The sequence below is a fragment of the Aquarana catesbeiana genome, linkage group LG08 (assembly GCF_042186555.1).
Source record: "Aquarana catesbeiana isolate 2022-GZ linkage group LG08, ASM4218655v1, whole genome shotgun sequence".
In the NCBI taxonomy this organism is placed as follows: Eukaryota; Metazoa; Chordata; class Amphibia; order Anura; family Ranidae; genus Aquarana; species Aquarana catesbeiana.
Genome location: NC_133331.1, coordinates 127,827,141 through 127,840,015, shown reverse-complemented (window position 1 = coordinate 127,840,015; position 12,875 = coordinate 127,827,141). Strand labels below are relative to the sequence as shown.

The window sequence follows — 12,875 nt, the reverse complement described above, 5'->3', positions numbered from 1 at the left end:
AAAAATTATAGAAGGGGGATCTTCCAATGGTGACACTAGTTCTGGTCCCCTAAGGGATTCCCTTTATTTGCAGGGATTTCCTCTCACTTCCTGTTTGGCTATGGGACAGGAAGTGAAGGGAAATCTACAAAATGGGGCAGAGATGGTGAAAAAAAAATCTGACAGGAGTTATAACCCTCCTTAGCCCTATTAAAATAAAAAGTAAAAAAGTTTTGCCTATAATTCTACTTTAGGATACCCTTGTAATGCAATCATGGTAGTTTTTATTGTTTTCATTATTAACACAGAGAAATTCAGAGGATTTTTTCATTTACCTCAATGCTTTGTTAATTGCAATGTTTATTATGTAACAGCGTTTTTATTTTTTTTATTATCAGTAAATATTAAAATGTTCATAACACAATGAAAGCCAGAACACCACATAACAATCAAGAGGCACCAAAATGCACTAAATCATTAAAGGCAATTTAAATTATTATTGTTCTAAAGAGCTTTTGGTTACATGATGATTAGTAGTATGTTGTTATTGTGTTCTTCATCACAGCCAACATTAAAATCCCCATACCATTGCAGGACAGAAGCGTCAAAACCTCACTTCCGCCCATAGTTCTTAAAGCAACATTTTTATATATATATTTTTTTATATGATATTCATTTTTTTTTAATTGCATTATTGTTTAAATATGAGATCTGAGTGCTTTTTGACACCAGATCTCATATTTAAGAGGTCCTGTAATGCTTTTTTTCTATTACAAGGGATGTTTACATTCATTGTAATAGGAATAAAAGTGGCACATTTTTTTTTTTTTTAAAGAACAGTGTAAAAATTAAAAATAAAAGGTAAAATAAATGTAAAAAAAAATGTAAATGTGCCCCGTTGCATGCAGAAGCGAATGTATACGTGAGTAGAGCTCGCATATGAAAACAGTGTTCAAACCACACATGTGAGGCATCACCGCGATCGTTTGAGTGAGAGCAATAATTCTAGTCCTAGACCTCCTCTGTAACTCAAAACATGCAACCTATAGAATTGTTTTAAACATCGCATATGGAGATTTTTAAGGGTAAAAGTTTGTCGCCATTCCACGAGCAAGCGCAGCTTTGTAGCGTGACATGTTGGGTATCAATTAACTCGGCGTAACATCATCTTTCACAATATAAAAAAAAATTGGGCTATATTCACTGTTGTCTCATTTTTTAATGAAAAAAACTGAATTTTTTCCCAAAAAAGTGCGCTTGTAAGACTGCTGCGCAAATACGGTGTGACGACCGCCATTTTATTATCTAGGGTGTTAGAAAAAATATATATATAATGTTTGAGGGCTCTAAGTAATTTTCTAGCAAAAAAAATGATTTTAACTTGTAAACAACAGGTTTGAAAAATAGGCCCGGTCCTAAAGTGGTTAAACTGACCATGGTGTCAGGGCTCAGCAGCCATGATATACCAAGGTCAGTTTACAGAGGGGAGGGTATAGCCAGGCAGGATCAGCCAGGTTTTTTAGGTGATATGGGGAGCCAAATTACACAGCACAAGCACTGTGCTGTTTAACATGCTTTAAGAAAACAGAATCTTTTTTTTTTTTGGGTTAACAAACACTAACAACTGGCCTGACTCAGTAATTGCTCTAGCACAGTTTTATAAGTGATAAATAGGATCAGATTGTCTGAGGGGATTAGGAAGCAATTTTTTTCCCTTCGCTGTTTCAAAAAAAGATCCACAATAAATTTCTTTCATATCTAATTCACAGAAAGATTAAATTAGCTTAAAGCGGAGGTTCACACAAAAATGGAACCTCCGCTTTTCGGAACCCTCCCCCCCTCCGGTGTCACATTTGGCACCTTTAAAGGGGGAGGGGGGTGCAGATACCTGTATAATACAGGTATTTGCACCCACTTCCGGGCATAGACTCCTGCCCCCCCCCCGCTGTCTGCTGGGAAACACACGGGTCCTGGAGACAGCAGGGACCGTCCGGATTGCGCAGTGCGCCTTGTACATGCGCAGTAGGGAACCGACGGCTTCACTTCCTGATTCCCGTACCGAAGATGGCGGCAGCAGCACCCGAGAGCCGAGCGACAGATCAGCTTTGGGTGCTGACATCGCGGGCGCCCTGGACAGGTAAGTGTTTAAAAGTCAGCAGCTGCAGTATTTGTAGCTGCTGACTTTTAAAAAAAAAATTTGGCGGACCTCCGCTTTAACTTTACAAGATTTACACTAATATCAATTTCTTTTATAGTCAGGGGCGTACCTAGAGCATTTGGCATCTGGGGCGGATCCTATATCTGGCACCCACCCCAACTTTAAAATGTAAAAACACCCCACTGTGTCCCCTGCATACCTCTGCACCCCCCAATATCTCTTTGTCACTACTATGTACCCCCCTCTCAACAACTGCACCTCTGGACCCCTTTACACTACACAGCCCCCCCACAGGTCTGGACCCCTGCACATTACACAGCCCCTCCACAGGTCTGGACCCCTGCACATTACACAGCCCCCACACTATCTCTGGGTCCCTGCACATTACACAGCCCCCCCCACACTATCTCTGGATCCCTGAACATTACACAGGCCCCCACCCCAGCTCTGAACCCCTTCACATTACACAGCCCCCCACCCCAGCTTTGGACCCCTGCACATTACACAGCCCCCACACAGCTCTGGACCCCTGCACATTACACAGCCCCCCACCACAGCTCTGGACCCCTGCACATTACACAGCCCCCCACAGCTCTGGACCCCTACACATTACACAGTCCCCCACCCCAGCTCTGGTCCCCTGCAGATTACACAGCTCCCCACAGCTCTGGATCCCTGCATATTACACATTGCCCCCCACCCCCAAGCTCTGTATCCCTGCACATTACACATTGCCCCCCAGCTCTGGACCCCTGCACATTACACACAGCCCCTGCAAGCTCTGGACCCCTGCACATTACACACAGCCCACTCCAGCTCTGGACCCCTGCACATTACACATTGCCCCCCACCCCCCAGTTCAGGACCCCTGCACACTACACACAGCCCCCCAGATCTGGACCCCTGAACATTACACATTGACCCCCCAGCTCAGGACCCCTGCACAATACACATTGCCCCCCAACCCCCCAGCTCAGGACCCCTGCACAATACACATTGCCCCCCATCCCCCAGCTTGGGACCCCTGCACATTACACTAAGCCCCTTCCTACCTTACTGGGGCATGCATGCAGAGCTAGTGACACAGCAGCACAGAACAGAGGGTGAGAACTGCTGGAGTTAATTTTTCATATTAACAAGCTAATAATTGGTTGCTAGGACCACCTAACAGTCAATTACCTACTGGTTAACTTGAAAAGTCAAGTCCAGCAGTTGCCACCCGTCCTCTATTCAGTGCTGCTCACTGTCTCTCTTCCCTGGCTGTGAGCGGTGCAGAGTGAAACTGGTGGCCGGCCCTGGGTGTCAGTCACCCGGGTAAGGTCTGCACACGGGCACCCCACACCCTGTCACAGCTCACCTCTCCCTGCTTTGACTGTCACAGCGCCGCCACTTCACTCGCGGGGGGGTGCCAGGTTGACACCCCCCAAAATGTGGCACAGGGGCGGACTGCCCCCTCCCCCCCCCTGTTGGTATGCCACTGTTTGTAGTAAATCATTATTAGGTAATATCACCAGATTTATGCAATAGGGTGTTGCCAAAATCAATGCATAGTGTAGTAATTCTAGCCAGATTTGCATTTCAATATTCAGAGCAGTTAAGATCAGATAAAATAATGACTGCTATAGCCTAAGTTAGTACATTCTCATCTTCTAATTTTTTAGAACAACAGTATGTCATGATAATGTGGCTTGCAAAGCAGAACAAGCTTCTAAGTACTCCTGGTTGTCTGGCTCCAGTAGAAGAGCTTTGTTGTAGTCCTGTCCTCTTTGCTGGTGGATGTACCCAAGCAAAGCATGTCCAGTGGAATCCATTGAATTTTGGACAATCATGGTTTAGCAAGACTTTGCAGTTCTTTTATGGCATTTTCACTAAACCAGGATGGACTTTGTATCTTTATCACTTCTTTAAAATGCCTTACTGCTTCAGACTCAGATTTTCTAGAATACATTAAATATTTTGCCCAGTAGAAATGGAGCTCTTGTTTCTGTTCAGGCCACATATTTTTCATGGTCAGAGTTTTGTCAAATTCTTCTTTTGCCTTTTGGTGTTCATTAGCTTTCATGTATACTCTAGCCAATAAAATGTGAGCTCCCACAGATGACTTGTTTAGCTCGACAGCCTTTTCCGAGTAAAATATTGCATTTGCAATGGCTTCAGCGTTTTGCTGCTTATTGTAATAGGTGGGCATTCTTATCAAAGATCTGTAGCACTTGGCAAGTTGGTAATAAACAGGACAGGATGTAGGAGTTAAAAAAAGTACTTTCTTAAACATTGCAATAGCTTGATCCACCTGTCTATTTTTTCTGTAAAACGTTGCCACATATCGAAGAACATATGGAGATTCTGGCTGTTCTTGTAGAGCTTGTTCTATTAACATAGTTCCTTGATTATAATTCTTCATATCTAGATATTTCAAAGCAAGGAGAACCTTCAGCACTGTATCTCTAGGATTTAATCTAGAAGCTCGTTCCAAGAGAGGAAAAGATTTGTTTTCTGAGTAGCTGCTGTGGCGGAAACCTTCCATTCTATACACAGCCATGGCATGGCCTGAATTCAATTCTGGATCATCTGGGTCAAGTTCTAGAGCTTTTTCAAAGCACTCAGCAGCCCATTGATAGTATTTTCCTGTAAAGGATAAGTAAGTCCAGCCTTGTTCACCATATATATCTAACAGAAGAGTGTTTTCCTTTGGAGGAGACTCATATTGCTTTATAATGGTCTCTACCTTTTCTGCATAGGTGAAACTCTTGTTAAACTGGTTCTGGTGGTAGAAAACCCAAGCAAAGTTAGCATACATGACAGTTCTCCTAACATCTGTGTCTTCTGATATGCTGGATTCCTGGATCTGTGCTTCAGATTTTTGGAGCTGGATCATGGCTTCCTCATGGTCTCCTTTGAGATGCTTTAGGTAAGCCAGGAGGTTATACATCCTGTGTTTGAGTGCATCTGGCAAAAACTCAATCTGGTCATTTAGCCTTTCTTCCACATTATCAATGTCTACATCTTCTCCAAGCAGGTTCCAAGTAAAATGGCATTGAAATTTCAGTAGACGATCCATCAAGGAATTCTTTAATTTGTCACTGAAAAGTTAGACATAAAGAAAACCATGCATTAAAAAGAGTAATGTGTCATTAATTAAAGACATGCCTCAGGATTATAAGGCGAAATATTATATGAGGGCCACATGTCTGGCTGATCGTTCAACCCAAAAACATTTTATTGTTTGGGATGACTGGAATATACACTAACAAACTTTTCGCAAAGTGAGAAAAAATTGCACATCATTTATTAGTATTTGAAATAAGTACTGTTTTATGTTTTACTGTCCACAGCAGCCTACTAATCTCTTGTGTGTCCTTTCTAAACCAGTGTTCTATGGAACCTTAGGGCTCCTCTTGAGTTTGCTAGGGGCCGAGCAATGAAGAATTTCTGTCTCTCAGTAATCACTGACATTAATTATCGTTTTAACTGTCTGTGAGGAGGGTAGTCTTCCTACTGTTCAACAATATAGGAATTCACTTTTCAGCAGCCCATTAAAGTAGTATTAAACCTAAAAGCAAACATTTCTTATATTGCAGCTTACAAATTCACAGATATGATGGCTGCATTATTTTTCTTTTTTAGGCTTTCTTCTATTTTCATTTGGTGATCCAGCCAGTAAGTCTGTTTTTTTCAAAAGAACAAGCTCTCTTGCAGACTTGATCAGTTTACAGGGATGAAACAAACCATTTAATACTGGCAGGGGTGCTTACAATTATCAGCCTTTTTTTATTTAAATCTTCATCCCAGAAGGAGAAAAAACTGTTTGCTGTTCTGGGAAAAAAACTGTTTGCTGTAAATGATTATAAAAATTTGGCTTTAATTACTTATCTAAATTTGCTAGTACATTTAACTAGAGATGTGCACGACAGCAAAATTAGTTTTGTCCTAATTTGGATTAGTTCAATAACTTAATAATTTAGTTTTGTCATATGTGTTATGTTAAAATGATTCATTTGTTTTCTATTCTATTTTTTCTAAACTATTCTATTCTTTTATTTTCAATTCTATTTTTTCTTATTCTATTCTTTTATATTCTATTCGGTTCTAATCTATTTTATTTTCTGTTCTAGTCTATTTTGTTTTCTTCTATTCTATTCTTTTCTATTCTATTCTATTTTTTCTATTTTATTCTATGCTATTATATTCTTTTTTATTATATTCTGTTCTGTTCTATTTTTTTACTATTCTATTCCTTTCTATTCTGTTCTATTCCATTTTCTATTGTCTTTTAGTCTATTCTGTTTTGTTATTTTCTTTTCTATTTTTTTTTATTTTTTATTCTATTCTATTCCATTCTCTTTTATTAACCACAGGCCGACCAGCTACCATCATTGTACTGTGGCAGGTCGGCTCATTCCCGCGAATCGCCATCACCGGCCACCTGTGATCGTTCCCCACAGTGACAGAATGGAGAATGTCCTGTGTAAACAAGGCAAATCTCCATTCTGACAGGGGAGAGCACACAGATCCTGTCTTTCTGCTATGCAGGGAGATGGATCTGTGTGTTTCCCCAGGCAGCCCACCCCCATACAGTTAGAAAACACTTGCAGGGAACATGTTTAACCCCTTGATCGCCCCTGATGTTAACCCCTTCCCTGCCAGTGTTATTAGTACAATAACAGTGCATATTTTTAACACTGATTACTGTAATAATGTCACTGGTTCCCAAAAAAGTGTCAAAAATGTCAGTTAGGTGTCGATCTGTCCACCGCAATATCGCAGTAACGTAAAAAATCACATATCACCACCATTACTAGAAAAAAAAATAATAATAAAAATGCCATAAATCTATTCTCTATTTTGTAGATGCTATAACTTTTGTGCAAACCAATCAATATACGCTTATTGCGAATTTTTTTTTTTACCAAAAATATGTAGAACAATATATATCGGCCTAAACTGAGGAGGAAATTGTTTGTTTTTTATATTTTTTGGGGATAATTATTATAGCAAAAAGTAAAAAATATAGCTTTTTTTAAAAGAATTGTTGCTATTTTTTTGGTAATAGCGCAAAAAATTAAAAACGCAGAGGTGATCAAATGGCACCAAAAGAAAGCTCTATTTGTGGGAAAAAAAGGACATACAGGGGGTCCCCGGGTTACAAACAAGATAGGGACTTTAGGTTTGTTCTTAAGTTGAATCTGTTTGTAAGTCGGAACAGGTACATTTTTTAATTGTAGCTCCAGCCAAAAAATCTATTTTTAAGTTTTTTAGATAGCCTAGGGAAGGGTTATCACCCCTGTAACATGTGTTTTGCTGTCTGTGCCCCTGTTCAGAAGATTTCACATCACTTTCTGTCCCAATGACAATTGGATTTTAAAAATTTGGGGTTATTAGGGAAACAAGGATTGGTGATAAAGCATCAGTGGAGACACCTTTTTGGCCATATTAACTCTTACAGGAGTGAATTTCCCTTCCTAGGGGTAGATTTCCTCTCACTTCCTGTTGCCTCCCTCCGTTTGTAAGTAGGAGTCGTTTGTAAGTCGGATGTTTGTAAGTAGGGGACCCCCTGTACATTTTTCTTTGGGTACAGCGTCGCACGACTGTGCAGTTGTCAGTTAAAGCGACGCAGTGCCGTATCACAAAAAAATGGCCTGATCATTAAGGTGGTAAATCCTTCCAGTCCTTAAGTGGTTAAGCAGCCTAAGTAGGAATCATCATCCTTTTTCCACTTTTATAATGTACTATATTTATTGCAATATGTTTCCATTTTGAATCCAAATTCAACTTAATTTTCGAGTTTGAATTCATTTTCTTATTCAAATTTGGATAATTAATTGCATTATAATTTATTTGAGATTCATTGAAATTGATTACTATAGTGCTTTGGAAAAAAATGTAGTCCAAATTTCAATTCATAACAAAACAAATCGTACATGTCTACATTTAACGCTCCTCTACCTAAGACTGACAATACTCCCGTCTGCTGTGCTCCTGTGCTCATTCATCCAGAATAAGGGTACCCTAGTACAGGAGATAAATTACTGGCCAGATCACCAGAAAACAGAGGGGAAAAAAATTAGAAGATTAATGTAGCCACTGCATCTAATGATTGGTAAGCTGCAATATATTACATTTTTGGTTTGGGGTTTAATACCACTTAAAGTAAGGGGGCATTCCTCCACTGAGCTCCTGTGTTAGGGGGTTTTTACTGTTTTTTTTCTGGCCATTTTTACAATTCATTTAATTTCATGATTATTACTAAAAATAATTTTGTTATACAGAGCAGGGGGTAATCCAAAATAATTTTTTTCTGGGTATCAAATACTCAAGGTATGCCACTTTATTTTTTCTTTTGGTTATTATAATACTTACAACTCACTGATCACACTAATTTACCATGAGTAAGGATAAGCTAGCTCCCCTTGAAAACCCTCCTCTAGTGATGGAGTGGGTGACCATATAAATGCTGTGGGTGGGACCCGGGAGTCTGGGGTTTGGGAACAGGTCACAACAAAGCTGTAAATATGCAATCCTGTACTGAGCTGAGCTAAAAAGCCCTGTGCAAAATTAGGGACAAATGAAAAGGAATGAAGGACAGAGGGACTTTGTTCCAAAGGCCAGACAGTCCCTCCAATTCAGGGACAGTTAGGAACTACTGATTATATAGTATGTGTCCATAGAAATACACAGATCTGTAGGATAATTGCAGGGACATGGTTGGTGAAGGAGTTGGTCCCAACAGATTCTCAGCATATTTTATTTGAAACTTTGTCTTTTTTATGCTTGGTATGCCAGTATATTAAAACCACTTCAGCCCCGGAAGGTTTCACCCCCTTCATGACCAGACCATTTTCTGCGATACGGCACTGCGTTGCTATAACTGACAATTGCGCATTCATGCGACACTGTATACAAATAAAATTTATGTCCCTTTTTATCCAAGTAGAGCTTTCTTTTGATGGTATTTAATCACCTCTACAGTTTTTATTTTTTGTGCCATCGATAAGAAAAGGCTGAAAATTTTGAAAAGAAAATGTATTTTTTTACTTTCTGCTATAAAAACAAATCCAATAAAAAAATCACTTTTTTCATCAATTTAGGCCAATATGTATTCTGTTACATGTTTTTGGTAAAAAATCCCAATAAGCGTATATTGATTGGTTTGCGCAAAAGTTATCGCGTCTAGTAACTATGGAATATTTTTATAGCATTTTATTATTTTTATGTTTTGTTAATAGTAATGGCGGCGATCAGCAATTTTTAGCGGGACTGCGACATTGTGGCAGACAAATCAGACACTAAGTGACACTTTTTGAGGACCAGTGACACTAATAGTGATCAGTGCTAAAAAAAAAAAAAATGCACTCTCACTGTACTAACGACACTGGCAGGGAAGGATTTAACATCAGGGCAATGAAAGGGTTAAGTGTGCTCCTAGGAAGTGATTTCTAACTGTGTGGGGAATGACTTAACTGGAGGAAAACAGCCGCTCTGCCTGTCCTGTGAACGATTGGTGGGTCCTGGCAGCCATCGTGGCTGCCGGACCCGCTGATTGGCTCCAGCTGTGTCCAATCACAGTGGGAGTGGGTCGGCGGCAGCATGCCCCAGACCCCGATGAGGAAACAACATACAGGTACGTTGTTTCGCGCAGCCAGGCCGCCCTGCCTCAGTAATTGTGCGATGGGCGGTCTGGAAACCGTTAAAATGGAAGGACAATGGTTCTCAACCTATTGCTACTTTGGTCTCTCTATAACATGGGTAGGCAACCTCAGCCCTCCAGTTGTTTTGAAACTACAAGTCCCATTAGACATTGCAAGACCCTGACAATCACAGGCATGACTCCTAAAGGCAGAGGCATGATGGGATTTGTAGTTTCACCACACCTGGAGTGCCGAGGTTGCCTACCCCGCTCTATAAGGTACTTTATTATCATTTGATCGACTGCTGTCTAAGGTGAATGCAGTAAAACTTGTTTTGATCAGCAGGTGCTGCTGGCGGTATACAGTGTGTCAGTGCCGTTTAGATATATCCTTGATATAATCCTCTTACAGCAGAAAAGCAGACACAAAAGGCCATCTGATCACTGGCCTCCAGACATACATCTACACAACAAAATTTTGCTCCAAATCTGGGAGCAGGAAATGTATAAATAGGTGGATTTTTAATGCATGCATTTACCTTAAAGCGTTACACCCAAATGGAACTTCCGCTTTTTCTAACCCCCCCCCCCCCCCTCTGGTGTCACATTTGGCACCTTTCAGGGGGGAGGGGGGAGCAGATACCTGTCTAATACAGGTATTTTGCTCCCACTTCCGGGCATAGATACCCGAGCCACCCGCAGGTATCTACGCCACTTCCGGCGCCTTCTCTGCCCCCCCCCCGCTTTCTTCTGGGAGACACACAGGTCCAGAAGACAGCAGGGACCAGTGGCATAGTGCAGTGCGAGTCGCGCATGCGCAGTAGGGAACCGGGAAGTAAAGCCGCAAGGCTCCACTTCCTGATTCCTTTACCGAAGATGGCGGTGGCAGCACCTGACAGCCGAGGGATAGATCAGCTGCGGGTGCCGACATCGCGGGCACCCTGGACAGGTAAGTGTCCTTATTTTAAAAAGCAGCTGCAGTATTTGTAGCTGCTGACTTTAAAAAAAACAAACAATCGGCGGACCTCCGCTTTAAGTAGAGCCAGAACAATCCATTGTCTTATAATGCAGGAGAATAAGATATCAAGGGACATTATGTAGTAGCTATATAAAAGTAGTACACAAACCTGAAAACACCTATATATTGTATAGTATATAAAAAATATAAGGTCACAAAAAAAGGTCACAGAAAAATGAAAAAAAAAAAAAAAAATGTGTCTCTTAGCAAAGAATGTGAACAGGTACATAGAAACAGCTAGAAGATACATTTACAGCTAGAGGAGTCCGGTCACTACTAGCACTTTGGATGATAATAGATTCTTACCTCATTCTGCGTTGTCTTCAAGTGTATTGCCTATGTCATTGTCTGGAGCTTCTTGATGTGCCTGTTGGATGAGATTCTCTATATATAGAGTTAGGTGCATACCACATGACCATGTTCCATGATGACAAAAAGAAGAATGGAAACTGAAACTTGGTGTTTTCAGAGAAGTGACCTAGGCAAACAATAACCAGAGCAGCCCATGCAGCTACTATGAGGCCTGGGAATAGAAGGGGGAATCATTAGAGGGGCTCCTGAGAAAATGTTAACATAGAGAATCTGGGTACATGTGAAAATAGCACACAATCATCACTGTATTAATAAAGATTGAATAGGTTATAGTTGGCACCGACCTCTGTATCCCCTGTGATATTTCAATTAAAAAGAGCCGATGACAGACGTGCCCAAGGAGACTTCAACATTGTCACTGGTCACAGACTGTGCAGTAAGGAAATAGACGGATCGAAATTTGGACGATTCAGCAGAGACAAACAGGCAAAAAGTGAGGATAGATCTCTCTAATGGAACCGTGGATAGCAGTAGAACCCAACAGAAGTTATTTTTTTTAACATTCATTTAAATAAAGGAGTACACCTCATACACTTTACAAAAAAAACTGTACAAATAAATTATTTATAAAAATCAGAGCAAGAAACATGATATATGTACAGGTAAGAAGGGATCTGTTGACTTACACAGCTCAATGTGATCTGAGCTTTCACATACATTATAAAGTACAAATAATGAAACAAAGATATATTCCCAGTGTGTAGGTGTCTCCCATTTATTATTTGAGAACAAGAAAACATATAGCTGGGAAGATACCCCAGCATAGCAGAAGGTATAGATGCTAGTATAGAAGAGAAGAGGAGGAAGACTAAAACAGCCACCCACAGCCCAGGGGAATCAGTTCATCAAGGGAGAGGAGAAAAAAACAATGAGGAATAGGGGAGGAAGGGGGAAAAAAGACCAGAATGATATGGAAGAAAGGGTAGGGGAAGAAAAGATGAAATCACAAAAAGAAGGGAGCCATTAATGTTCAAAAAAGCCATTCATAGTATACCAATGAATAATATCCACATTACAAATCAAAGTTATGTGTTATTAACCTGAAACTGTCTGCCTGGACCCTCAGTGTTATGCAAACATACAAATTGATCTCTTTCTGGTAAGAGGCTGTGCATTGGGGAGCAGCACCTGAACACTGGAAGCAATTTATATGCTTTAAAATGTCAATAAAAGTACTTTTATTCACTCGGTGGACTTTTGATAACATTTTGGACTTTTTATACACATATATCAGTTATTTCCTATATGAATTTTGGCTGATTCTTGGTATTGTATGCACATAACTTTGATTTTTATTGTGGATATTATATATTGATGTACTTTTTTATGTGATAAATTTATGATTTGTTTTTATGTATTTATATTGGGTTTATAGGGATATGTGGACTTATTTATTTTATATAAGATTCTAATGTCACCAACTAATCTCCACAAATTTACACTTAATGGTGAGTTTGAAAGAATGGATTCAAATATTACTGTAGTGGTTGAATCTTTACAAGCCAGTAAACATTTAAGGGGTTGATTTACTAAAGGCAATAGACTGTGCACTTTGCAAAGTGCAGTTGCTCCAGAGCTTAGTAAATGAGGTAACGCTTCACTTTGGAAAGATTACCCAATCACATGCAAGGAAAATTTAAAAAACAGCATTTTTGCTTGCAAATTATTAGATAATGGAAGTCAGCAGAGCTTGTGCTCATTTACTAAGCTCTGGAGCAGCTGCT

General features: G+C 40.1%; 1 protein-coding gene across 1 annotated transcript; it reads right to left on the bottom strand.

Annotated features, from left to right (window-relative positions):
- Positions 1–240: 240 nt before the first annotated feature.
- On the bottom strand, positions 241–11,203 carry LOC141106030 (interferon-induced protein with tetratricopeptide repeats 1-like). The gene is made up of 2 exons (XM_073596374.1): positions 11,086–11,203; positions 241–5,217 (listed from the first exon to the last, which is right to left on the bottom strand). Exons 1-2 carry the CDS (start codon positions 11,088–11,090, stop codon positions 3,963–3,965), a joined length of 1,260 nt encoding a protein of 419 aa, XP_073452475.1. The 5' UTR covers positions 11,091–11,203; the 3' UTR covers positions 241–3,962.
- Between the last annotated feature and the right edge of the window lie 1,672 nt (positions 11,204–12,875).